This window comes from Zootoca vivipara, chromosome 13 (genome assembly GCF_963506605.1).
Source record: "Zootoca vivipara chromosome 13, rZooViv1.1, whole genome shotgun sequence".
NCBI lineage: Eukaryota > Metazoa > Chordata > Lepidosauria > Squamata > Lacertidae > Zootoca > Zootoca vivipara.
The window spans coordinates 26,742,246-26,765,856 of NC_083288.1; the positions used below are offsets into that span (position 1 = coordinate 26,742,246).

General features: G+C 45.6%; 1 protein-coding gene across 3 annotated transcripts; it reads left to right on the forward strand.

The window, feature by feature from the left end:
• The first annotated feature begins 543 nt into the window (after positions 1 to 543).
• On the forward strand, positions 544 to 23,201 carry SLC25A39 (solute carrier family 25 member 39). Of its 3 annotated transcripts, XM_060281516.1 has the most exons (13): positions 544 to 820; positions 2,071 to 2,328; positions 8,856 to 8,964; positions 10,893 to 10,952; positions 11,975 to 12,019; positions 14,589 to 14,698; positions 15,622 to 15,689; positions 17,033 to 17,157; positions 18,850 to 19,023; positions 19,744 to 19,853; positions 21,119 to 21,200; positions 21,340 to 21,420; positions 21,944 to 23,201. In XM_060281516.1, exons 3-13 carry the CDS (start codon positions 8,868 to 8,870, stop codon positions 22,060 to 22,062), a joined length of 1,071 nt encoding a protein of 356 aa, XP_060137499.1. In that variant the 5' UTR covers positions 544 to 820; positions 2,071 to 2,328; positions 8,856 to 8,867; the 3' UTR covers positions 22,063 to 23,201. The 3 variants fall into 3 exon arrangements, with proteins under 3 accessions (XP_060137499.1, XP_034990751.1, XP_034990752.1); XM_035134860.2 differs by lacking the exon at positions 2,071 to 2,328; XM_035134861.2 differs by lacking the exons at positions 2,071 to 2,328; positions 11,975 to 12,019.
• The last annotated feature ends 410 nt before the right edge of the window (positions 23,202 to 23,611 follow it).

Below are 23,611 nucleotides of genomic sequence, written 5' to 3' on the forward strand. Positions count from 1 at the left end.
TGGGAATAAAAAGGTGAGGCTACATAGACCACCCCAAGCTCTGGAGAAGGCGACGGCAGAATGAAAACGTAATACTGTACATAAGCTGCCTTCAACTGGGGAGTGTGTGCTGGCGAGGAGTTATGGTCCCCCTCCCTCCAAGTGAAATGGGTGGGCGCGAACTAGGCACTGCATAAAAATATGGAAGAAGTGCTGAGGAGAAAGCATTTCGAGAGAAGGAGGGCTAAGTGAGAACTATGAGCTGAGGAGAAACCACCCCCAAGTGCTGGGCCTTAGGTTTCGATCACGCCTGGCTGCCTTTGCCTGCCTAACTGAGCGCGAACTACGCTGACAGCAACCAAAGAACGGCGAGCGAGGCTCGAGCTAGAAGATAAACCGTTGGGCGCTTTAAAAAAAAACACCTCCGAGGGTGGCGCGTTAAAGCCCCGCCCCTTTTCCGGCACGAGGCACAGCCGATTGCATCACAGACCGGCGGGCGCGCGGGCAGGGTAAGACAGACACGCGCGAAATCTCCCTCCGCCCCTCTCATCACATTGTACAGGAAGTACTGCTGGAGCCACTTCCGGGGCGGCTGGAGTGACGGGACAACGTCCCGTCCTCTGAGTCCTCGGTCTTGAGAGGGTTTCTTTCTGGTTCCTCGGTTTCAAAAGCCGCCGAGATCCGTTTCTTTATTTTTTAAAAAAATAAAAAGGCCCGAGAAGGCGGCAAATGGGCTTCCTGAAAGGCGCCGTTGTTTTGGGTTCGCGCTGGGCCTTCCCGAGGGCGCCCGTCGTTCCTGGACGGAGCTGGGAGACGAGCAGCACGTGGCTGGGATGAGTAGGTGAGTGGGGGCCCCGAGGCGGGCCTGTGCTGAGGGAGAGGGTGGGAGAGATGGCGGCGGGGGGGGGTAGGTCGTCTGTATCTGTGTGTCGGTCTCTGTTGGGGGTGGGGTGGGATTTGATAGTTCCCCTTTATGCCCCGGTGCGAGTGGTTGGCGGTGAGGGTTAAGCAGCGGGGGAGGACGAGGAGGAAGAAGAAAGAAGAAGGAGTCGACCTGGAAGAGGAGCAGGAGCCCACCTGGATCAGGCGAAGGGCTCATCGAGTCCAGGATCCAGCTTGTAGCAGCGGCCGCCCTGATGTCTCCTTAAAAAACCGCAGGCAAGGTGGGAAGGTGACGGACTGATTCTTGGATCCAGAATTGGCCTTCACAGTCACTTACGGACCCATTGTTAAAATCGTGTTTATGGAAGACAATCTTACTCGGCCACGAGTGATCGCGGAAGAAGAAGAGGAGTACTCCAGGTATACTGCGCCTGAACATGGAGGTTTGATCGAGCCCTTATGAATCAGGAACCCTTGTTGGGCATGCCCAGTACGAATTTATCAGAGCAATTAAAAAAGAACAACACTTGATTTTTTTTAAAAAAAAGTAAATTTACTGTAGATAGGTGATGACTTTAAAAGGAAATTAAACTGATTTACCAACGGTGTAAACATGATCCCAGGAATATACATATACATATATATATATATATATATAGTGAATGTATGTTAAGTAGTGATAATATTTGGCTAGAGTTTTATTTACTTGTTGATACGTGGGATGTGTGTTGCAACATTCAAGATTATTCTAGTATTTATATCATTGTGGTATTGATGTCGTTGAACAATTCTTGTATATTCTGTATAATTTGCTTTTAAAAATGTAAGGGGCATTTTGCCTTCCCTCCCCATGCCTTTTCCATCCATTGAAGTGTATTGCTTTAAACTGTATGTCATCACAATATGAAATAAAAGAAAAACCATGTCGTCACAGCATAAATTTTGTTCTCCCCCCCCCATACGACAAATTTATTGAAAAGTAAAACAGGATTAATCAGAACCTGTAAATAAAACCTGGTAGTCAACCCTTCAAACGGTGGAATTAATTAATTAAGCCATTAATTTGCCGAGGTTGAATATTTCTCATTTCCAGCCTTTCCATGAAGGAGCAGCATCCTTGACAGGGCCCAAGCCTTAACACAAAATGGGAAGGTGCTGTGCAGATATTGTTCACCAAAGCATCAAGTTCTTCTCTATCCCTGTGTGTAGGAGTGCAGAATTCAAAGCTTGCAGCCCAAGTCCAGATTGCCAGCTTCACTGGTGATATAACCCATAAGAGTGAGGAACAAGGTCTGCTCTTCGTCCTATGCCTGCTTAAGGTGTGTTGCAGCTAGAAGAAGCTTGATCTGTGGTGATCACAGAGGTAGTGCAGCCAGCTGCAGCTGCTTCATACTGAGCCCCAAACAACATGGAAACCTGTGATTGGGAACTCTGCTTGGAGCTTGTCAACCTGTTTAAACCTCTTTGGTAAGGCAAATTGTGCAGCGAAAGATGGAAACCCCTTTGGTAAAAAGATGGGTGGGAAGGAATGTGTCTTGAAAAGTGAGGATTGGTGAAGAAGTTTATGCCTGGAGTAGTGAGGCAAGGGGTCACGACTAAACAACAAGAAGTGAGGCAAGGATGGTGGTACAGTAGGCACTGTTGTGTACCCTAAAAACTAGATAATCACTCAGGCTTCCTTTATATGTATAGTGACATATGGTGGGGGTAGGGAATGGGCTGTTAGATTTCTTTTGGTAGCTGGTAAAAATGGGGTTTTGGTTGGGTGGTGCGTTTTTTAGTGCTATCAAATACAAGTCTTTCATTTTTACAGTACTGACACATAATTTCTTAGGCAAGCAGTGTGCCTACGCATGTATGCTGGGAAATGCAACCTCCCCTCCCCCCCCAATGTTCTTTGAATCCATGGTTTGAGAACTGTTAATCTGCCTCTGGAATGAAGGTGTTCATGTACAGCTGGATAAGTAGTTTTGTGTGGTGTACCTTTTCATCTTCCTAGCCTCTCTGTATTCCAACGATGTATTAAGTGCATTCTCCAGATCTTTTAACAGTTAAGGCAGTAAGTAATCTATCTAATGTGATGCTAAGGATGCATTCTTCCTTAAAAAACATAAGCAGGTTATTAGATCAGATCTAGATCCATGTAGTCCAACATCCCTTGCAAAAATCCCAGCAAACTGCAGGCTATAGGTTATCAAAAACTGACCTGATAGATATCAGTTCTCACACCTCCTCTAGATACTGAGAAATGAGGCACTGTGTGTAAGAGAGAGGAAGAGGAAGGAGGAAATATTAAGGTATGTGTTAACTAGAATGGGAGGGAGAAAAGCAGATAGATCTGGCTGGGTGCATGCTTCTGTAATTTTTAAGTAGCGTATGGTTTAGGAGAGGCTTTATAGTTGAGATCAGTATTTGCGTGGCCTCCAAATAGTCAATGAGCTTTAAGTTATGATACAGTTGAGACATTTGGAGGTCAGGACTAGAGAAGCATGCTTTTGCTGGGATCTGAGCCAGTATGGGAAGGCGGGGGATGGCGTGGGTCAGTCAAAGCCACTGCATAATTGTTCCTTGACCCTTGACTATAGAGTAAATGTTTAATATGCTTGGTAGCACAACTTCATCTTTTATCGTGTAGAAATATGAACTTGTTTTTATTGCTGTTACTAAAGATTGCAGAAGTGTCTAGAAGCCTTTGGAAGCTGTGAGGGAAAAGTTATTTATTTATAGGTGGGACAAGCTGGGGTACAATGTCTAGAAAGCCTGCACGAGTTGCAAAATCGAATTGCTTTTTCAGATCTCTATAGTTAGTGAATTTGTGCTTTTAAAAACCTCTAAGCTTATCATCTAGTCCTGATTATTGCTCTTTTGGAGCATGATCTTCTGGCAGGACAAATGATTTTGCTGACATAACAAATAAGAATCTGAATATAATTTGGGGCTCAAATATGAGATAGAGAGAGAAGGTTTATTTTAAATATACCAGCACCTTTCCAACTTCCTCAGTTTGAACAACCAGTGGAAACAAGTTTGGCGATTTAAACACCAGATCTAGGATGTATGTTAAACCAATTTTTGACTTGGAGATTATCTACAAAATGTTATTAAAGATTCCCCCAGAAAAGCCAGGGAATTGTAGCATTTTCAGGATGCTGAGAATTGTATGCTAGAGATCTCTAGCACACCTTGCACAACTACTACCCAGTGATGATTTCTGGCTGAGCTGAGGTATTTCGCTTCTTAGGGAACGTTTTTTCAGCCCAAGCACCACATTCCTTTCTGGGCAGCCTTTGCAGGGTCTGTATTCTAGTGCAGTGTTTCTCAAATTTGTTCCCCCAGCTGTTGTTGGACTACAACTCCCATCATCCCTAGTTAGCAGGACCAGTGGTCAGGGGTGATGCATGCTGTAGTCCAACAATAACTGAGGACACAAGTCTGAGAAACACTGTCCTAGCGGTAGGTGGAGCCAGAGGCAAAAGTGGCCAGAATAATGAATCTCAACCTACTAAACTACCTTGATATGGCAGGTTAGTTTCTCTACCCATGCTTATACCCCTTTCTCTCCTCTACCCAGACAATCAAAAAGCATTGTCAGAGGTCACAGACACATTCCAGCCCAGCAAACACTCAAGGAAGGAACAGCCTTGAGAGGGGGTGTGGCTGGGGAGAGTTTGAGGGTCAGGTAGGAGCCTGGACCAGTGTTAGAAACTGGCATAGGAAAACTAGGAGCCATGTGGCTCCTGGGACTTGGGTTGTGGACACCAAACATGTTTAGGTGCCATTCTGTTTTGCTGCCACGCTGGTGCCCCCCTCCCTGACTATCTAAGTTGTGTGGCAGCGAAAATTTTTTTAAAAAAATTGCTGGCAAATCAGGTGTTCTGCAGGGTAGCGCACGTCTTTTGTTGCTGCAGTACTCAGCAGACCATTTGACTGCAGCCAGGCAGGTGGAGATGCTAGGTGCCAAAGGTGGTGCCCGGACATCTCCAGTCGCAAAAGACCTGTTGCCAGCCGCAAAGTGCAACTGGCTCCTGGCTCATTTCGGAAGTGTGTTGCATGTGTTTTTAGTTGGTTTTCAAGAAAAAAATGGATGATCATGTGTTAGGATTTTTTAAAAATATAGCCTATCCCATCTCCGAGTTGATTGATTGCAGTTATAGCCTACCTTTTCCTCCAAGGAGTATATGGTTCTCTTCCTCCTTGTTTTGTTTCACAACTCTGGGAGGTAAGTTAAGCTGAGAGACTGTGACTGCCCCCATGTCACCCTGTGAGCTTCATGGCCAAGCAGGGATTTTGTTGTGAATCTCATGTGAGATACCCGCACAGTGGAAGTTGCTCCCAGTACCAGTCACCACACAGAAGTAGACAAAGGTTCAGATGGTTTACTGTTGCAGAAGATAAGGCTCAGTAAAACAGTTATGCACATAGACATGCACAGTTTGTAGGTTTTGATACAAATAACATACAGATCCATGCAAGTACAAAGTATCTCTGTTGCTCTAAGTAAGTCCAGCAATTCAGGACGTAATACTGGACAACTGACTGGCTAACAGACACCACTGAGCTGATATGCATTAATCACAGATATTGTTGGGGTACTGGGCCATTACCATAGCAACTGGCTTGACCTTGCACCTGCGATTAGCTCGTCCTGGATAGCTCAGTTGGTTAGAGCATGGTGCTGATAATTAATGCCAAGGTTGAAGATTAGATCCCCATATGGGACTGCTGCCTATTCCTGCATTGCATAGGGTTGGACTAGATGATCCGCTGAGTCCCTTCCAACTCTGCACGTCTATGATTATGTGATCCATGGGGTGATTTATGCTCCTGACGTATAGTAACCTCTTCTTATATCCACTACTCCAGCAGAACCATGGTCTCCCAGTACTAGTCCAACCCTCTAACCACCACACCACACTGGCTGTACAGTTAGAGATGGGGATTAGGTGATTTGGTGATAACAAAGGAGTCTGTGTTGTACCACTTCTGCAGGAGGAGAAATTACTTGACTGTCTGTTCCTCCATATGGAATTATCTTCATGTAGGAACAACTGGATATCAAGGAGGCTAGGACCTTTGTTTATGCAGAGAGAGAGGCACTCGGTTATTTCCACACCTGCACCCTGAAGTTGTGCAGCCCAGAGTATGATGCTGTTCTTTAAAATTGCAAGATGCCCAGCTCCATTTTGCCCACCAACTTACACAAATCCTATGCTGTACTAGCTCCCCACAAAGTGTTCAGTATTTGTGCAAATTCCTTTTGCTTCTGTGGGCATTTGTGATGCATACTGGCATCCCTGGACTGGGTGTGGCCTACATCCCCCCCCTCCCTGCCCAGTTTATCCTGCCAGGGCAGAATGTGCTTTTGAAGCTTCTTTCAGTTAATTCTGGGCTGCTGTGCTTGCATGCAAAATGCCTTGAGCCTGTGTTAAAGCATGGTAAGGTAAGAAATGGAGGGTTTTCTTCATGTACATCCCAGCTCAATAAAGAGCTTAAGGGATTTCTTTTCACTTAATTATTGGGGGCTGGCGTCACACAGAGGGTTGAGCTGGAGCAGCTTTGCCACTTGGCTGCTCACCTAGGCAAGTAGCAGTTGCACCTGGGTAATCCTTCGAATTGTACCCACCTTCATCCTCGGCAGTGCTGACAGACAGCATTAAATTGCAACGTACATGGGGTTAATCGGCTTTGTGATTGAAGGTCTTTGTTTTCTGGACTCTCTGAGATAAGAACACAGAGAGGAACTCTTGTGGCTGCCCTGCTGTTTGCCCTAGGAGAGAGAAGAAACAGTGACAGTGCTGTCTGTTCTACTTCCTCATACCATGTTTGTGTGCATGTGTAGAGGAAGGATCCCCTGCTAAAGTAGTGGGCTAGAGACGGAAGATTGGAGGCATGCAGAATGATTCCATCAGCTTCCAATAGCACAGAGATGTTGTTGGTGAGCTTCAGATTGTGAGAGGGACAGTAGGCAATAGGGCATGATGATCACAAAATAACTTGCGTACTTTTTGCCCTGTCCAATTTGCTGAGTCATTTTGAAGATAACCTGAGATAAGAATTCTAATGCACGTTCCCCCTATGTACAAGTGCAATTGAAGTGATGCTGTTTCAAAGTCTGTTTCATTAGAAACGAATAGAAGACTGAGGCCTAAATGCAATTTTGTAACTGGGTTTGAGGATCTCCTTTTCCACAACCATACACTATTCCCTGCACTGTGTTGACCTGCTTATTGGCTTGTAGAGGTTTTAACAACCATATGGATGGGTATGGGCCGTGCCTGTGCCATAGCGTCAGCATTTTTAAAATTTACATTAAAAAACAATAGAAAAACAAATATATTATTCCCATTGTTACTTGATGGGCAACTCTGCTTCTGTAACCCAGTTGCTCTATCCAGAATCAAAACTCTCAGTTTTGTAAATACCAGTAATTGAATACCGTACTATGTTTCCCCCTGAAGCCTGCGCACTGAAGGGTTATGGTGGTGTTAAGAGTTTTATCCCACCCCTTTTGCAAGTAGCTCGGAGGCTCTTGCTTATCACTGCCAGCTAGCATCATCCCGCCCCCTTCTGAAAAGCTGATTGTATAAGCAGCATGTGTAGTTGAGAAGCCTCACCCTTTTCTGTTGCTGTGCAGATAATAGCTGTCAACTAGGACTGGATGTGAAAGCTCATGTTGGGTGGGGTTTCTCGCAGGTCTGGACAGCAATCAAGGAGATTGGGCACAAAGAATGTGCCAGTATATTAGAGCCCAGTTGTCACCCATGCATAATATAGGCAGTTGCCTGTGGCATCTGAAAACTTGAAGCCAATTTCATGTTTGTAACTATACCCATTACCCCATGCAACTCAAGGGCTGAATAATCCTATGTAAGATTGTGCCATAAGCCTTCATAAAAATAAGGACCGCAGACAGAACAATGGGCACTAATTCACTGTACTGCTGTAGTTGAGCACTTCAACTTGTAAGCTCCCTGTAAATATAACAGCTGTAATTTTTTGTGATTATGCCCTTTGTGGTTGCAAATTCAGATTCCTTTTGAATCAGATACTCTTTTGAAAGTAGGATGCTTAAACATTTTTCAGGCTAGAAGAAACAGCTTATTGAGCTGCCTTTCCATTAACATGTTCTTGGAGGGGGGTTGCATTTCCCCCCTGTAAATCGTTCTGATGTCTTGCTTAGTGAAGCACTGTAGTAATTTTGCAAAGGGAAAAGGCTTGAGCACCATTATCTATATTCTAAGAGGCTTTCCTGGACTTCCATAAAAATAATGATGATGATTATGATGATAATACACATACATAGGTGCTGTTTGAGTCAAGAGAGGAAGATGCTTGTTTAGTTTATAAATGCAGTAGTTTATTGCTGATTTTAATTTTTTGAATGTTTTAAATAGTTGTAACAGTTTTTGCTGATAATTTAACTGGGTTTTGTTTTTGTTTTTTGATAAACTGCTTTGAGGTTTTAACAATAAAGTGGGGTATATATTTTATTAGATAAATACTGTACTTTTCCGTGTATAAGAGTATTTGGGGGACTCAAATTTAAGAAAATGGGGGGAGATAGCATAGAGTCGTTGAGCTTTTGGGGGGGTTACGCACAGTTGTTGAGCATTTTGGGGGGTGGGATTGCTGTAAATCGCTCACCCACACGCGTCCAAAACCCCGCCTCTCATCTGTCCCCTCGCTGGCAGAAGATGGCAATCGCCCGTCCAATTGCCGCAGCGTCAGCAAATCAACACCAGCCATTGACGCAGCAACCAATAACACGATCAATAGTTGCTGACAACCGCGGCAGCAACCAATCAAATGTCCACCCTATGCACTATCCATGTATAAGATCACCCCTACTTTTTAGCATAATTTTTAAAGAAAAAAATCTAGTCTTATGCACGGAAGAGTACAGTAGATAGAGATTAAAACGGCTACCTTAGAAAGCATTGCTCCTGCAATCATGTTGCAGCTGACTTATGACAGGCCCTATCGTTGCTTTACAGGTGAGCAGCACAATGACTGAAAATTCATCTGGGAATATGCAGGGGGGCATTACCCCCATGCAGCAAATGCTGGCATCTGGAACTGGGGCTCTCTTCACCTCTCTTTTTGGTAGGTACCCTGCATTTATTCTGCATAGAATCATAGAGTTGGAAGAGACCACAAGGGCCATCCAGTCCAAGCCCCTTCCAAGCAGGAAACTCCATCAAAGCATTCCTGACAGATGGCTGTCAAGCCTTCGCTTAAAGACCTCCAAAGAAGGAGACTCCACCACACTCCTTGGCAGCAAGTTCCACTGTCGAACAGCTCTTACTGCAGTTTTTCCTGAGCCAGTTCGAGTGACATGGATGCATACCAAAAATGAGCAGTGACTAGAAGGCGCGGTTTGCACTTCTGTATGCGGGTTCAACTAGCCTGGCTTATTTTCCTTCGTGTGTATGCCTCATGTTTTGCTGCCCCATCGCTGCTGGCCACCTTGTCTATGCTCCGGCATTGTGAAAATGTGGATGTGCATTGAAAAATGAGGAAGTGGGCCTGTGGAGAAGTAGTTACATAACTGGTTCGTCGCTTGTGCAAACTGGGCCTGTTTACTGTCAACCAACACCATAGCTGTGTGGCTAGGGTGGTATAAAGCAGGATTTTGCCATTAATTGTTTGATTGGGATGCACCAAGGGGAGCACTGCTTCTCTTGTGTCCAGTCATAAGATCTTAGATTGAAAAATTTGGGCCCTGTTCACATGTGATGTTCATCATTCAAGTACTGCACCATTTAGGGTTGCCAGACTCAATAGAGGACAGCACTTCTGTGCCTTTAATTACCCTGCTCTCTTTTGAGTCTGGAAACCTTAAAGAGAAACCAGCAGACCCTTTGTTTAATTTCCAAGCAAAGGGTCTGCTGGTTTTTCTTTTAAGGTTTCCAGACTCAAAAGAGAGCAGGGCAATTAAAGGCACAGAAGTCCTGTCCTCTATTGAGTCTGGCAACCCTAGCACCATTAGGTAGTGACTGTTATGTGTGAAGAGGCCACCAAACGTGGCAAGTAGTTTCATTTTGCCTCTGCCACAATACTTCCCATTAGAGGCAATGCACATGTTCATTAGCAAGTCAGATTGTGTGCCTGTGAACCAGTCCTTATTCCAGCTTTTCTCAAACTTCTGGTAGTTGAAACACACTTTCTTTTGAATAAAAAGTGAAGGCACACATCACTCTTGCATCCAAAAATCTTCACCTGGAGGTGGAGGAATCTCCTCTCAGGGAGGAAAATATTTCCAGCGCTGCTGCTGCACCTATATCTCATTTGCCAGGCTCCAGGGCGGTTCCCTTGAGAGTGTGTTCCTTAGAAGTTCAAGCAGTACATTGCCATTCCTTCCTTCCAGTAAACATAATCCAAGAGTACAGCAACATACCAGTTCACCAGGTTCACCCAAGTGCATTGCCACATCTTCTAAACTTACTTGGCAGGAATAGGGGTAGCATAGTGTTTTATATCTTTCTTTCCCCTTCCCTCACTCACAAGAGTAGATGCACCCATTCATAAGGTGAGTGGGGAGCAAAAGGAAGGAAATTTTAACCTCACGTGTTATATTCAGAAAGCATCCTTAGTGATCTTCCCAGTGGCTACTCTGCACCTATCCAAACCTGCTTCTCTCTGATCCTCTAGCTCTGGGACACTGGGCATATGTCTGTTCTGTTCTATATAATGTATAATGTATTATTATTATTATTATTATTATTATTATTATTATATTTATTATTATAAAAAATACCCCATCCATCTGACTGGGTTTCCCCAGCCACTCTAATAATAATAATAATAATAATAATAATAATAATAATAATAATAATTTTATTTGTATCCTGCCCTCCCCGGCCCAAGACTGGGCTCAGGGAAGCTAACATCAGATATATAACATTGGTATAAAATCAAACAATAATTAAATTACCTCTTAAAAACAAGTCAGGATCAAATCTAAAAACATTCTGAAAACATCAAGCATTGAAAAAACTCTTGATATAAACAGTCGTGTGTTGTGCTTTCAGTCACACCCTTGGATGTGGTGAAGATCAGATTGCAGGCTCAGAGGACACCTTTCTCTAAAGGTAAGCAATTCTTCCTTTTTGGACTGGAAGCCATTGGGGAAGGAACCTTCCATCTCTTGGATGCTGTTGGCCTTGGACAGTTGCGTTAAGTTTCGAAACTGCTTTAAGATACATAAAAGCTCTGTGGACTTGGAGCCTACCTAAAAGTACAGGAAAAGCCCTTGGTGCAGAGCTTTCTGGAACTGTACTTCAGAACGCAACCGGAGAGTGGGGGCTTCCGTGTTCAAATGCTGTCCCAGAAGAATCCCTTGCACACAAAGAGCCTTTTCCCCGCTGAGCTGGTTTTCCAGAGTGAGGAAGTTTTTGACTGGGGGAAACATTCAGACCTGCAACTTTCCCCACTTATGTTCTAAAGTGGTACTGGGCCTCGAGGACTGTACTGTTTCCCCCGTATGATGAAAATTCACCCTTAAAGGAAGTGCACTGCTAGGGCTTAATTGTGAGTGGCTCTGGACTGGACTGTAGCTTGCTTTGTAGTGTGTCGTGCTGAGTGGTTTGATAACCACGGCCCCTTGAGTCATTTTGCTTAGCCCATAACTGGCATATGCCCGTATGTTAGTGGGACTTGACAAAATTGTTTAACCCTCCCAATGAACATTAAGCCATCCATCTCTTTCCATCCTCGATGTCTTACCTTGGAGCAGTGCCCCATAGCTGTTGGAAGCCCTTCTCTGGTTACCAGAAAACCTGTGGCTTTCTAGATATTCTTGGACTCTGATTCTCATCAGCCTCTGCCATCATCGCCAACAATCAAGGATGATGGGAGTTGTAGTCCAACAACATCTGAAAGGCCACAGAGTTTCCCAGAGTTGCCCCAAGCCATTTGGGTCTAGAAAATTGTGGGTTTAAAAAAAATAGTCAGGGGCATGGGGGAAATCACAATCTGTATTGCATCTTTCTGCAGCCAGAGTCCCCAGACAGCTACTTCTTAGCCGCTGCCTCAACTAAGGGTCCTCATGTCCCTTCAGCTGTTCTTCCTCCCTCACCTCTCTCTAAGTATTTCCATGTTATGTCTTTTTCAGTGTTTTCAGTACAGTCTATGCCCTGGAGCATTCAGGAGCCCAAATGTGAGTATATCAGATGCTTTCCCATATAAGCTGCCATTCTCTTTGGATGCAGCTCTGACCCCTTTACTATTTCCATGAGCATCTGGTTGGCTACTGTGAGAGCCATGTGGGACTAGATGGGTCATTGGCCTGATCTAGCAGCGCACCTCTTTGCATACTGTTCATGCTCCCAAAGGAGAGTACTGGGAGCTTGTTCTTCCTTCCCCTGCTTTCCAGCTCTCTGGGGAGAATGATCCTATCCCTCCTTCACCAAAGGCGCTGGTGTTCATCTGTCTTCATTGTATTCCTGGCACAGAGCATTCAAAAGAACGTGTGAGGGCTCAAATTGTGCGGGGATGCCCATGTCGGCTTCTCAAATATCTCCATGCTCGCCTCACCTACCCCTTCCTCTCTTGATGCGTTAATGTCCGCAGATCTCCTCTGCCAAGAAAAGTAAAATTAGTTGTGGTAGCCCTTCATAACATGCCATCACTGTCTTGGTTGAAACCAGGACATCAGAATAATAAGGTATCCCCGATGTCCCAGAGACGGGGTGCAGGGAGAATGACTTGAGGTGCTCACCAATTTTATTTCCCTGTCTTGTTATGTTCTACCAAGTAAGTTACTTCATCTTCCCCATGTTTCACCGAATTGTCCATCCTTGTTCAGAGGCATTGGATGGGGTGAGCATGGCCTAATTCGTCCCTTTTGGTGCTGCTGATCTAAATATTTCTGCCTTGGGCCTGCTTCATAGCATCATTGTGTGTGATATTTGTATGAATACCTCATCGTAGACACTGGTGCAAGTCTGCAGCTTCTTGGAGTCCAAAGCAACGTTGTGACTTTTGTGAGCTTGGCACATATAGTGTGCATTGTGGCCCTTCAGACTGCAGGGGGAAGACCTGCATATTTGAACGTTCCCTCACAGATAGAAAGTCAGCACATCAGGGGTAAGGGTTTTACCCTAACCACCTCCCTAAAGTACCAGCTTTCAAGCTTAGCCAGTCATTAAATGTTGACATGCTCCTTTTACTGCCAGTGGTCCACCATTGCTTGGGTTTGGGGCTGCTGCAGCCAGAGATGCCCTCTCTGACTCATAAAATGATACCATCTCATTATATCAAAGAACAGCATTCTCCTGTTTAGTACCTCTTCCATGTGGAAAGGCTGCAGCTTCCCCTCTCCTGTGATCTCTCTCCGGAGTTGAGATGCATGTAATTGGGCCCTTGTGTGTTCTGCACATTATTCCCCTCTGCCCAGCTGCGAATTCTCTCATCAGAAATAATAATAGTGTCTTCAGATATGTTTTAATTTTACGTAAGTCATTCTGCTTCCACAAAATCTTCAGTTTTGAACCTCTTTTCTTCTGCTTTTTTTGTTGTTGCTTACAAAGGTTGTGAAACGTCCTTTCCATTTTTCTCTGCAGCCATGCAAGCTAGAATGCCTGTTTATTTTTAGCAAAAACGAGCATCACTGCATGCTGAATTGAACATTGGGTAGCACAGAATATATCTGGCACTGCATGTTGTGTTGGTGGGCAGAAAGCTGTTCCCACCTTCTATTTTTAACTATTGCGAGCATTTTGTCTCCTCTGTGTGCATCTCCTTTTCCTTCCCATGTCCCATAACTTTTGTGTCTCTTTGCTTTAATCCCTTTAATTTATGTCTGGTTGAAGGGAGTAGCTGTGTGTTTGGGGCTGGTGGCACTGATGTTGCCTTCTGGGGAGCAGGTGATGGCTTCATGGGTATACAACCCCAATGTAGTATGTCCAGAATATTTCAGATTTGTGAGGACACATTTCTGTCTATGTGAAAACAGCCTGTTTTATTTTCTTCTGCAATCTGCTCTTGGGTCTATTGCATCTGCTATGACTTAAGTCTGAAAACATCTAACTTCTCAATGCCTTGAGATGGACAATAGATGTTTAATACAATACCCAATTAACTTGCACATTCATTACTACAGGGATTCCATGATTATTGATACAAATACCTTTTTTAAAAACCCACTGACCTGTCCTACATGACCAAAACCTGAGAATGGAACCAAAAAACTCCCTCTTATAATTAGATCTTGGGACAAACAAGGTCTAGCTGTCCTTTATCACGTCCTGCTAGATTGTCACACTAGGGAAACGTCTGAGAGATGGATAACTTTTGTTTTGGTACAGAAATTCCCAAAGCTGGGAGGAGTTTTCAGCAGGATCCAAGAATGAGGGAAACTGTTCTTTACTAATATTTATTATTTTATATTCCACTGTTCTGAATGCAAATCCATCCAGAAATCTAAACTGCATTTAAAAATGAAACTGTTTGCTATTTATATAGCCACCCCGTGTGACAGTTCATAAAGCAAAAACAACATTGCAAATACAGTATGAAACACGAATAAGTGTAACTATTTTTTAAAATTATTTTTTTTAAAAAAAGCATTACTGCTGCAGGATTTAGCATGAGCCTGAGATTGACAGGGACGTGTGTTCAGGAGCAGGTGACAAATTGGAAATAATGGAGCAGTCAGGAACACCTGATTTCTGGTGATACAACAGCCCCCGCCCTCCTCTGAGCGCTGTTCCTTCTTGTCTCCGCAGGGAAATGCTTCCTTTACTGCAATGGCCTCATGGACCACCTATATGTGTGTCAGAATGGAAACAGCTGCACGGCCTGGTATAAGACGCCTACTCGCTTCACGGGCACTTTGGTAAGGTTCTGTGTGATGAAGGGCTGGACCATCTCCCAGCTGGAAGGCCATACAGTTTGAGTTGGCTATATAACCTAGGTGGAGGGTGAGTGGCTGAAAATGTGGGAAAAACATAGATTAGGTTGCTATCCCCCACCACTGTTACATATATATAAAAGGCCTCTAAATAAATTGCTTTAGGGACTCATAAGGGTATGGCTGGGGTTGACCTGAGGCGTGACTGTCTACACCAGGCATCCCCAAACTGCAGCCCTCCAGATGTTTTGGACTACAATTCCCATGATCCCTGACCACCTGATCATGGGAGTTGTAGGCCAAAACATCAGGAGGGCTGCAGTTTGGGGATGCCTGGTCTACACCCTCCTAAGGTGATGTGAAATAGGGGACTGGAGGGGAGTAAGTGTGCTGCTCCCTCCCATCAGCCAGGATAGCTCAGTTAGTTAGAGCATGGTGCTGATAACACCAAGGTTGCAGGTTCGATCCCCATATGGGACAGCCACATATTCCTGCATTGCAGGGGGGTCAGACAAGATGGTCCACAGGGCCCCTTCCAACTGTGATTCTGTGATCTGTAGCCAAGGTTTGTTCTTTGTTCTGGGATAAAACCAAATCCCGTGCAGGTGCCCATGCGACCCTGTGGGAGATGAGGAAAGAGAAGCTTCTTTTATGCAGGGCAGTTTGGAGCAATCAAGAGGTGGGTTGAGAAAAGGGTTAAGCACCCCTTTCTGCTGCCCACTCACCCGCCCCGGCAGCTGCTTCCCTGCCAAAGCTGGGGGTTTTTCCAAGCCAACCAGGCCTCTTGGGAGCTCATTACAGGGGTTTTTGTATGACTTCTCGTTCAGCAGTGTGGCTCAGCTTCAGGGTTTTATTCCGACCAACTGCTCTCTCCTTCACTGTCCACCCTTGCCTCTTGTTTCTTCCAGGATGCTTTTGTGAAGATAATACGTTATGAGGGCATCCGATCCTTATGGAGCGGCCTTCCACCCACCCTGTGAGTGTGGACATAAGTTGCATGCAATTAAATTTACATCCCAAGGTGCACAATCTTGTGGGGGGAGGGGTAACACAGTTACTTTCATTTTAAACAGCGGGCGAGGGACCTTTTCGGCATGGAAGGCCAGATCTTCATCTGCTCCCACCCCCATAGGCTGACTGTGACAGCTGGGTGGGACGACCTACCTGTGACTCATGTGGTGTCATTATGATGTCAGATGATTAACACGTGGGTTGTCCCGCCCCACATGCCCAAGTCCCTTGTGCAGCGCTTCCCAAGTGCCCACAGTCAGCTGTCTGATGAGTGCTTGGGAACAGCAGCACAAGGGGTCTTGCTGGTGCCAAGCATAGGGCTGGCGAAGCTGTTTTTGCAGGGGTTGGCTGCACATTCAAGTTCCTCACAGAGATCTCAGATGCACAGCCGATCCAGCCTTCTCCCTACCTGCCACACACTTTGTATTACATATTATATCAGGTGGGGAGCGGGTGTGAATGGTTTTGGGAAAACTGCCTCCCAGGCCAAAATTGGCCCACACCCTGGCAGTTTACCAGCCCTTCCTTTAGAAGCACTATTAACATTTTATCATCTTTATTGCAATGTATGATTCCCATCAGTTTGCTGTCCTAGCAGATCCTGTACATCCCCAAAAACATTGAATTAGGGAATAGCTTCAAGAAGGAAGCCTGGTGGTCACACTCCGTTGTCTGGTCTGCTAGTGTGTCTCTGCACACGTGTGCTTGAACATTCAGCACAGGCATGTACTCCCAAGAAAGCCATCTTTGGGTGATTACATAATTTAGAAGCAACAAGCACAGTTTTACAGCATATAAAGCAACCCAGTGAAAGCTGTGGAAGCTTCCTGCCAAGGTAAAGAAGGGTGAAGGGAGATCTCCAGTCTCTTGTTTCTTTGTTGCTTTCTCTCAGCACTGCTCACTGAATTGTCTTATCTGCATGATCAGAATTTTTGATGGGCTTAAGGGCAACGTCAAATTTGCAGCGCATTGGCATTGGAAATACAGTTGTGCCTCAACTTACGAATTTAGTCCGTTCCGAAGGCACCTTCGTAGGTCGAAAAATTCGTAAGTCGAAAAGCACCATTGGAAACGCGATTTCCCATAGGAATGCATTGGAAACGGAAAAATTCGTAAATCGAAGCAACCCCATCTAAAAATTTGTAAGTCAAAAAAACCCTATCTAAAACCGCCGCGGTTTCGGTTCGGATGTCGAGAAATTTGTAAGCGTGCGGCCATTTGCCCCACTGGTACCACTGTAGTTGAGTTCTGCACGGGAATGCACACTCTATGGGACCATGGCCCTCAATACCCGCAACTTTTTAACAGGGTGATGGCTGTCCCTGCCACTGTGATCTACTTCACTAGCTACGATCAACTACGCGATTTATTGCGTGCCAAGTTGGACAGCCAAGCACGGTACATCCCACTAGTGGCTGGAGCTGTTGCTAGATGTGAGTATCACTTCTCCTGTGTTGGTATACATGCAGGAGCAGCCTGCCTTTCTGCTTTTAATGACTGTATTTTTCTGTGTATAAGATGCCCCCATGTATAAGACGACCCCTATTTTTTGAGCCCAAAATGAAGAAATAAATAATTGCAACATTCCGTGTACAAGACGACCCCCAATTTTAAACTTAAAAAATTTGGGGGGGGGGGAATACAGTCTTATACACGGAAAAATACAGTAAATGCACAAACTGTATTGTAAACCACTAGCTTTTCAGAATACAGGTGTCTTCCCTCCCCGTATTGCCTAACAGCAGATGGCGTGCGGTAGTGCAGTGGCGCCGTCTTCTCCTCCCAGCCTCCAGACATGCCCAGAGCTTCAGTTCTAATTGTGGATATATTTTGATACATTATTTTCGGTCTGGATTGGAGAGAGAGGGTGTTTAAATGGTGTTTAGAGAGTGCTCCCCACTTACACAATTTTCACTTATGTGTGTGGGGGCCCAGAGCATAAGGGGTGGGGGACACCTGTACTCATTATTTCCCTAGTGTCTGTAGATGCCAATCTCCATTTTTGAAAGACGTTTAGAAAAGGGGCTTCCTGGAGAACAGGATGTTTGGAAGCATTTTAGAGGTTTGAATTACATGTGCCATATAAATGCTCGAGACAGGAAGCAGACATGGTGATTTCCATATGTTTTGGACTACTTCTCCCATCATTCCTGACCATTGGCCAATCTGGTTGAGGCTGTTGGGAATTGTAGTCCAATAAGATCTGGAGTGCACCACATTGGCTGTCCCAAAATATATAAAGATTCTAGCTGCTGTGCATCTAAAGTACACAGGTCTAGAAGGGTGGACATATGTCTTGTTTTGAGTCAAGAGAGGAACCACTGGATGGATGGAAATATATCAGGAGGGAAACCATTACTCTTAGCTTGTATGAAAGAGATTTTGCTGAATGAGCTACAGAAGTAGGAGCAAGGGAGGGAGGGAGATGGAGAGAGAGAGACAGACAGTTCCTGCAGGGTACTGGGAGAGGGGAACCGAAGTGCAGGTGGGCACCGTCCTTCCACCACCACCCCTTCTCAAAAAATAGACCACGATGAGATATGGCAATATGACGGCAGGTTACAGGTGTGGATGTGTAGGATGTAAAACAAGGATAGATGCCACAATTATGCCTTCCTTAGAAACCTCCTATAGCCATTCATTGCCTTTTCTGTTCACCACCAGCACCACAAATGAACAATTATTGAGGGCAGATCTCCGCCAACTCTTCTTTCTCCCCACCCACCTCGGAAATCTATTTTTGACAGCCAGAATTGCAGACTCTTTGTTCAGATATAAGCTAGCTTTTGGATCCTAGATCTGAATAACTAGGAACAGGGTTGAAAAATCAGATTCCTACCCTACTCATTGCTACCTTGTCAGATCTTGATGACCAGGGGGAAGCTGGAATGCTGAGCTAGATGGCATTTCAGTGAAACCTGCTACTTCACTTCCCACATTTTCCGACGCCCCGGCACCTAAAGGCTTCCTCCGTTTACATGCCAATGGCATTGTAATCGATGACTGCCAGTCAGCTCTTCTGCATGCCCGTGTCTTCCATTTGGTCTTTGCAGTGGAGGAGCTGGGAACTGCCTTGATTAAACTGGGGCTTGATTTCATGTGCCGCTCTGATCTCTCTTCCCTAGTGGGTGCTGTGACAGTGATCAGCCCCTTGGAACTCATCCGAACAAAGATGCAATCCCGACAGCTGAGCTACCGGGAGCTGCGTGTCTGCATCCAGTCTGCTGTGGCCCAGGACGGATGGTTCTCTCTCTGGAGGGGCTGGGGGCCCACAGTTCTGCGGGACGTTCCCTTCTCAGGTATGGAAGCGACACAGGGAAGGGAGCAGAGAGCAGTAACGAGAGGGTTTGGAAGACGTTGCCTCCGGACATCTGGGAGGAGTTAGGCGTGTTCTGTTTTCTGAGCAAAGGTTATGCAAGGCGGCTGCTTTCAAGATACCAAAAAAAATATGAGACTCTTCTCACCCCTCAGAAAGGTTCATCTTCAGCTTTCTGTTGAGTACAATGTCTTAAGGACAGCAGTGCATCGTTACTTTATATTACCCGTGAAAGTTGCAGAATCTCCACCAATGTGTTTTTTTAAAAAACGGGATTGGACAAACACCTGTCCATTGCCCAGGATATCCTGCTATTGCAGAGGGTGGAGAAATACGGTCCATTCCCACTTGGAGATAGATACACTAGGTAGTATGTGGGTCTCTTTTGCCTTCACCAATAGCGTGTGGCTTGGCATGTCTTGAGTGAATCCAGAACCCTGGTAAGAGTTTTAACACCTCTGCTTTGTGGAACTGCCCTGCCATTATGAAGGTTGGCATATGAATTCCTCTGAACAAATAAATATTACCGTTAGATCTGGGCAAAGGGTCACACACAGGGATTCTGGACAGAGAGGGGGAGAGCTGCAGCTCTGGCAAGCAAGCACACCTTCCCCCCACTACCAAAAAGGAAGCACATTCAGCTTTCTGTGGCCGGCAGTTCCCCTCCTTTGACGATCTGTCTCTTCCTCTTTTCCCCCCACAGCACTGTACTGGTATAACTATGAGCTGGTGAAGGACTGGTTGTGCACCCGATTCTGTCTTACCGAGGCCACCTTCAGGGTCAGCTTTGCAGCTGGTGCCATTTCTGGCACGGTGAGTGCCAGCGCTTGACAGTTCTTTCCAGTGGCCTTGAGAGGTTGCCTAACCAGAGAGAGATGCGCGGCATTGCGGCCTGCTGAGCAATCTTCTCTTTAACTGTGACTCTGGGAGCCTCTTAACCAGTCCGCTTTCTGCAGCCAGGAAGGCTGTAAAGATAGTGCCTTCTTTCTTTATTTCTTCCGTGTTGGTCAGCAGAAATGAATGTTAGCATGCTGCTTATTGTTAAGCATCGGCCTTCTTAGCTCAGTGATGGGAGCGAATGTTGTATTTGCAGCATTTGTAAAATATAGCTAATGTGACATATTTTAATGATGCACCTCAGGAGTAGGGAACATTCCTCATTCTGGTCATGAATAATGTTCTGAAGGCTGCATTCCAGTGGTGGGTGGAGCCAGGAGGAAAACTGGGTGGAGCCATGGGTGCGAACTTGCTGGTTAGCTCTGTTGGTTGGAGCATGGTGCAGATAACACTAAGGTCACAGGTTTGATCCCCATATGCGTACATATTCCTGCATTGCAGAGGGGGTTGGACTAGATGATCCATGGGGTCCCTTCCAACTCTACAATTCTGTTCTTGATGCACACATAGGGCCTTTACCATTATCGCAAACCACTTTTCCTTCTCCGTGTGCCTTCTGAACAGTAGATTCTTCATCAATGAAGGAGGGTACCTAAAATGGCTTTTATCTTCTCCCATTCACTACAAGGGGGTTGTGGATTTATGCAGATTTAGAAAACTTTGCCCCCTTTGGGTGTTGGAGGCACTGCCAATTCCATTCCTACCTGCTCAAAGACACGGGATGCTTTTCTTCAGAGCTCCTCCCTGTTTCAGTGTAACAGACTGAGAGCCAGCGTGGTGTAGTGGTTAGGAGCGGTAGACTCATAATCTGGTGAACCGTGTTTGCTTCCCCACTCCTCCACATGCAGCTGCTGGGTGACCTTGGGCTAGTCACACTTCTCTGAAGTCTCTCAGCCTCACTCACCTCACAGAGTGTTTGTTGTGGGAGAGGAAGGGAAAGGAGATTGTTAGCCGCTTTGAGACTCCTCAGGGTAGTGATAAAGCGGGATATCAAATCCAAACTCTTCTTCTCTTCCCCTCTATTTCCCACATCTTTTCTTCGCAAACATTTAGGCAACTAGAGTGGTAAAGGAGGCCCTACCTTCCCCACCCCAGTAGACAAAAGAGAGCACTTTGCCTCCGGCCAAGGGAAGAATCTTGCTAGTAGTGATAGCTAATAGATGGTCCTTCCTGTTCCCCAGGTGGCTGCTATCCTGACGCTGCCCTTTGACGTGGTGAAGACCCAGCGACAAATTCAGCTGGGAGACATGGAGACACTCCAAGGTGAGGTGCAGAAAGCTACCTGGGGCTGCTATCATTAACCCTGGCTAACTTTTTTGTTATGGCTGCTGCAAGTTGAAAAGAGAAGCAAGGAATAAAAGTGTGAACTACATAATGTCATATACTTTCTCTCCCTGCTCAGTTGCTACACCCAGATCCTCCTCCACCTGGCTGCTTATGCAGAAGATTCGAGCAGAATCTGGCACCCGAGGACTCTTTGCAGGTGACTTACATTGCCGTTTACTGCTTGCCATTCTCTGTGCTGTGCGACAGCATCTCTATAGAATAGTATTATTATTGTTGTTGTTGTTGTTGTTGTTGTTGTTGTTATTACTACTACTACTACTACTCGCCCTTTACCAGCAGGTCCCAATAATAAGTAGAGGATGAGATTTGTAGGTATAAGACTATGGTTGAAATCTCTCAACTAAAAACCCCCTAGAAAGTTGGGCGTTCTGTTCCATCTCAGCCTCATTTCCCTGTAGCTCCACTGCACTTTAAAAGATTCCCCCTACTTTGAACACACAGCGATGTGTTGTGTGTGAGTCGCATGTGTGCCAAATTCAGGAGCTGGCCAAGCACTTGCACACTCTTTCCTGGCCTTATTAGAGCAGGCAGCAAACTCTGCACCATGGAGATGGGATGAATTATTGAACATAGGCAGTCCTTCTCCAGTTCCTTCTTCCCAGCCTGTCTGACAGGTTTGTTTCTTCTTCTCTCCTTCCCCCTGCCAAAATTGCCCACAGGTTTCCTGCCTCGGGTGATCAAGGTGGCCCCCGCCTGCGCCATCATGATCAGCACATACGAATTTGGCAAGGCCTTCTTCCAGAAAATGAACCAGGAGCGGCAGCTTAACAACGTATGAAGGCCATGGAAAGATCCTCCATTTTTCAGACGGACCAAAGCCACATTGGTGGCAGGGAAAAAGGACATATTTCAGAAGAGTGAAAGAGGAAAAACAAAGTTTGTGAACTCGTGGTCTGAGTAAGGTGGATCCAGTCGTGGTCACTGTCAGTTAAGGGTTGAGAAGACCATACCTAGGAAATATTTTGTTCTCTTTTCTTGTAGGACGTGTCTCCTGTCAGACAAATCCCAGGTGCCTTCCAGCTCGCTTCTACCCTCCTCCTTTCCCCTTTTGCTGGGGAGCAGTTCCGTAATTTGAATCTCTTAGCTGCTGCACTCCTTGCCCCCGCCTCCCTACCCTAGAGCCATTGTTACATTTTGCTGTTGGGGTGCTGTAATGTTTGGACATTTTTACGCCTTTCATCTGAAGAGCAGAACGTTCTCGTTAGCCTTGCCCAGAATCGAGAGAATCTCTAGCTACAACTGGCTGCCTGTAAGGTCCCAAACAGAACGTGACTTTATGTACTTTTCACCAGAAAGGGATGAAAGGAAAAAGAGGAAGAAGCAGGCTAGCCATGGCATTCCAAAAGATTTTTTTTTTAAAAAAAATGTTTTTTGCTGCATGCAATCTCTCTCTGTGTGTGGCCCTCCAAAAGGCTTCAAGCTGCTGTAGACGGAAACAGACAGGCAACTCCATCGCTGCCTTAATCCTTAAGTGTCTATCGGCCTGCATGCTTTCTGCTCCGCCACACAATCCTTTCTGTGCATGACAGATATGCTGGCTCACGCTGCAGCCAAACACTGGACATTGGGGGGCCCAGAACACAAAACACTGGCTTGGACACTCAGGATTCTCCCACCTCTTCCCTCGACATTTCTATGGGCAGCAAGATAATGAGTAGCACGGGCACAAAGGAATTAAACGCAGTGTTCTCCCCTTGCAGTCTTCCATAGCATCTGCTCTGCTAAAGGAGGGGCTGAAATCTCAGCCAGGCCAAAAGTTTGTTTTGATGCCAGAGACTTGTGTCACCCTTTAGCAGCTGCTAGGCTTTCCCCTTTCTATGCTGTTAACTTATGTGCCTGTTGCTTACATTCTTGTGGAAAGGTTCAGGAGGCTTTTTTTCTTAAATAAAGTCACATTTTAAACAAAGAAACAAAAAATTATAGCAGATGGCACCAGGAGAGGATTGCTTGTTCATCCATGTTTTGTGTATTAGGAATTTCTGGTCTAGCTCTTCTCTTGTCATCTTTGGGAACAGGAGTGGGGAACTTTTTGGCCCAGTCAGCTAGATCTTTATTTGTCCCAACCCCTCCCTGTCAATTTCAGATTATTGACAGGTATGTTGTCCTGCCCACCTATCGGAAGGCTTTGCATAGGGAAGCAGTGTGCAGATCTCTGTGAAAACACTGTGCTCAACCCTTCTGAAGCACTGAGAAAAGGGGCTGGCCAAGCTGCTTTCTCTAGGGATTGGCTGAGCCCTTGGGTTCCCCATGCAGAGCTCAGTTGCACAGCCTATTTGTCAGACCAGCTGATGGATGGCAACGTCAACCTTACTTTGCAGGGATTGGTT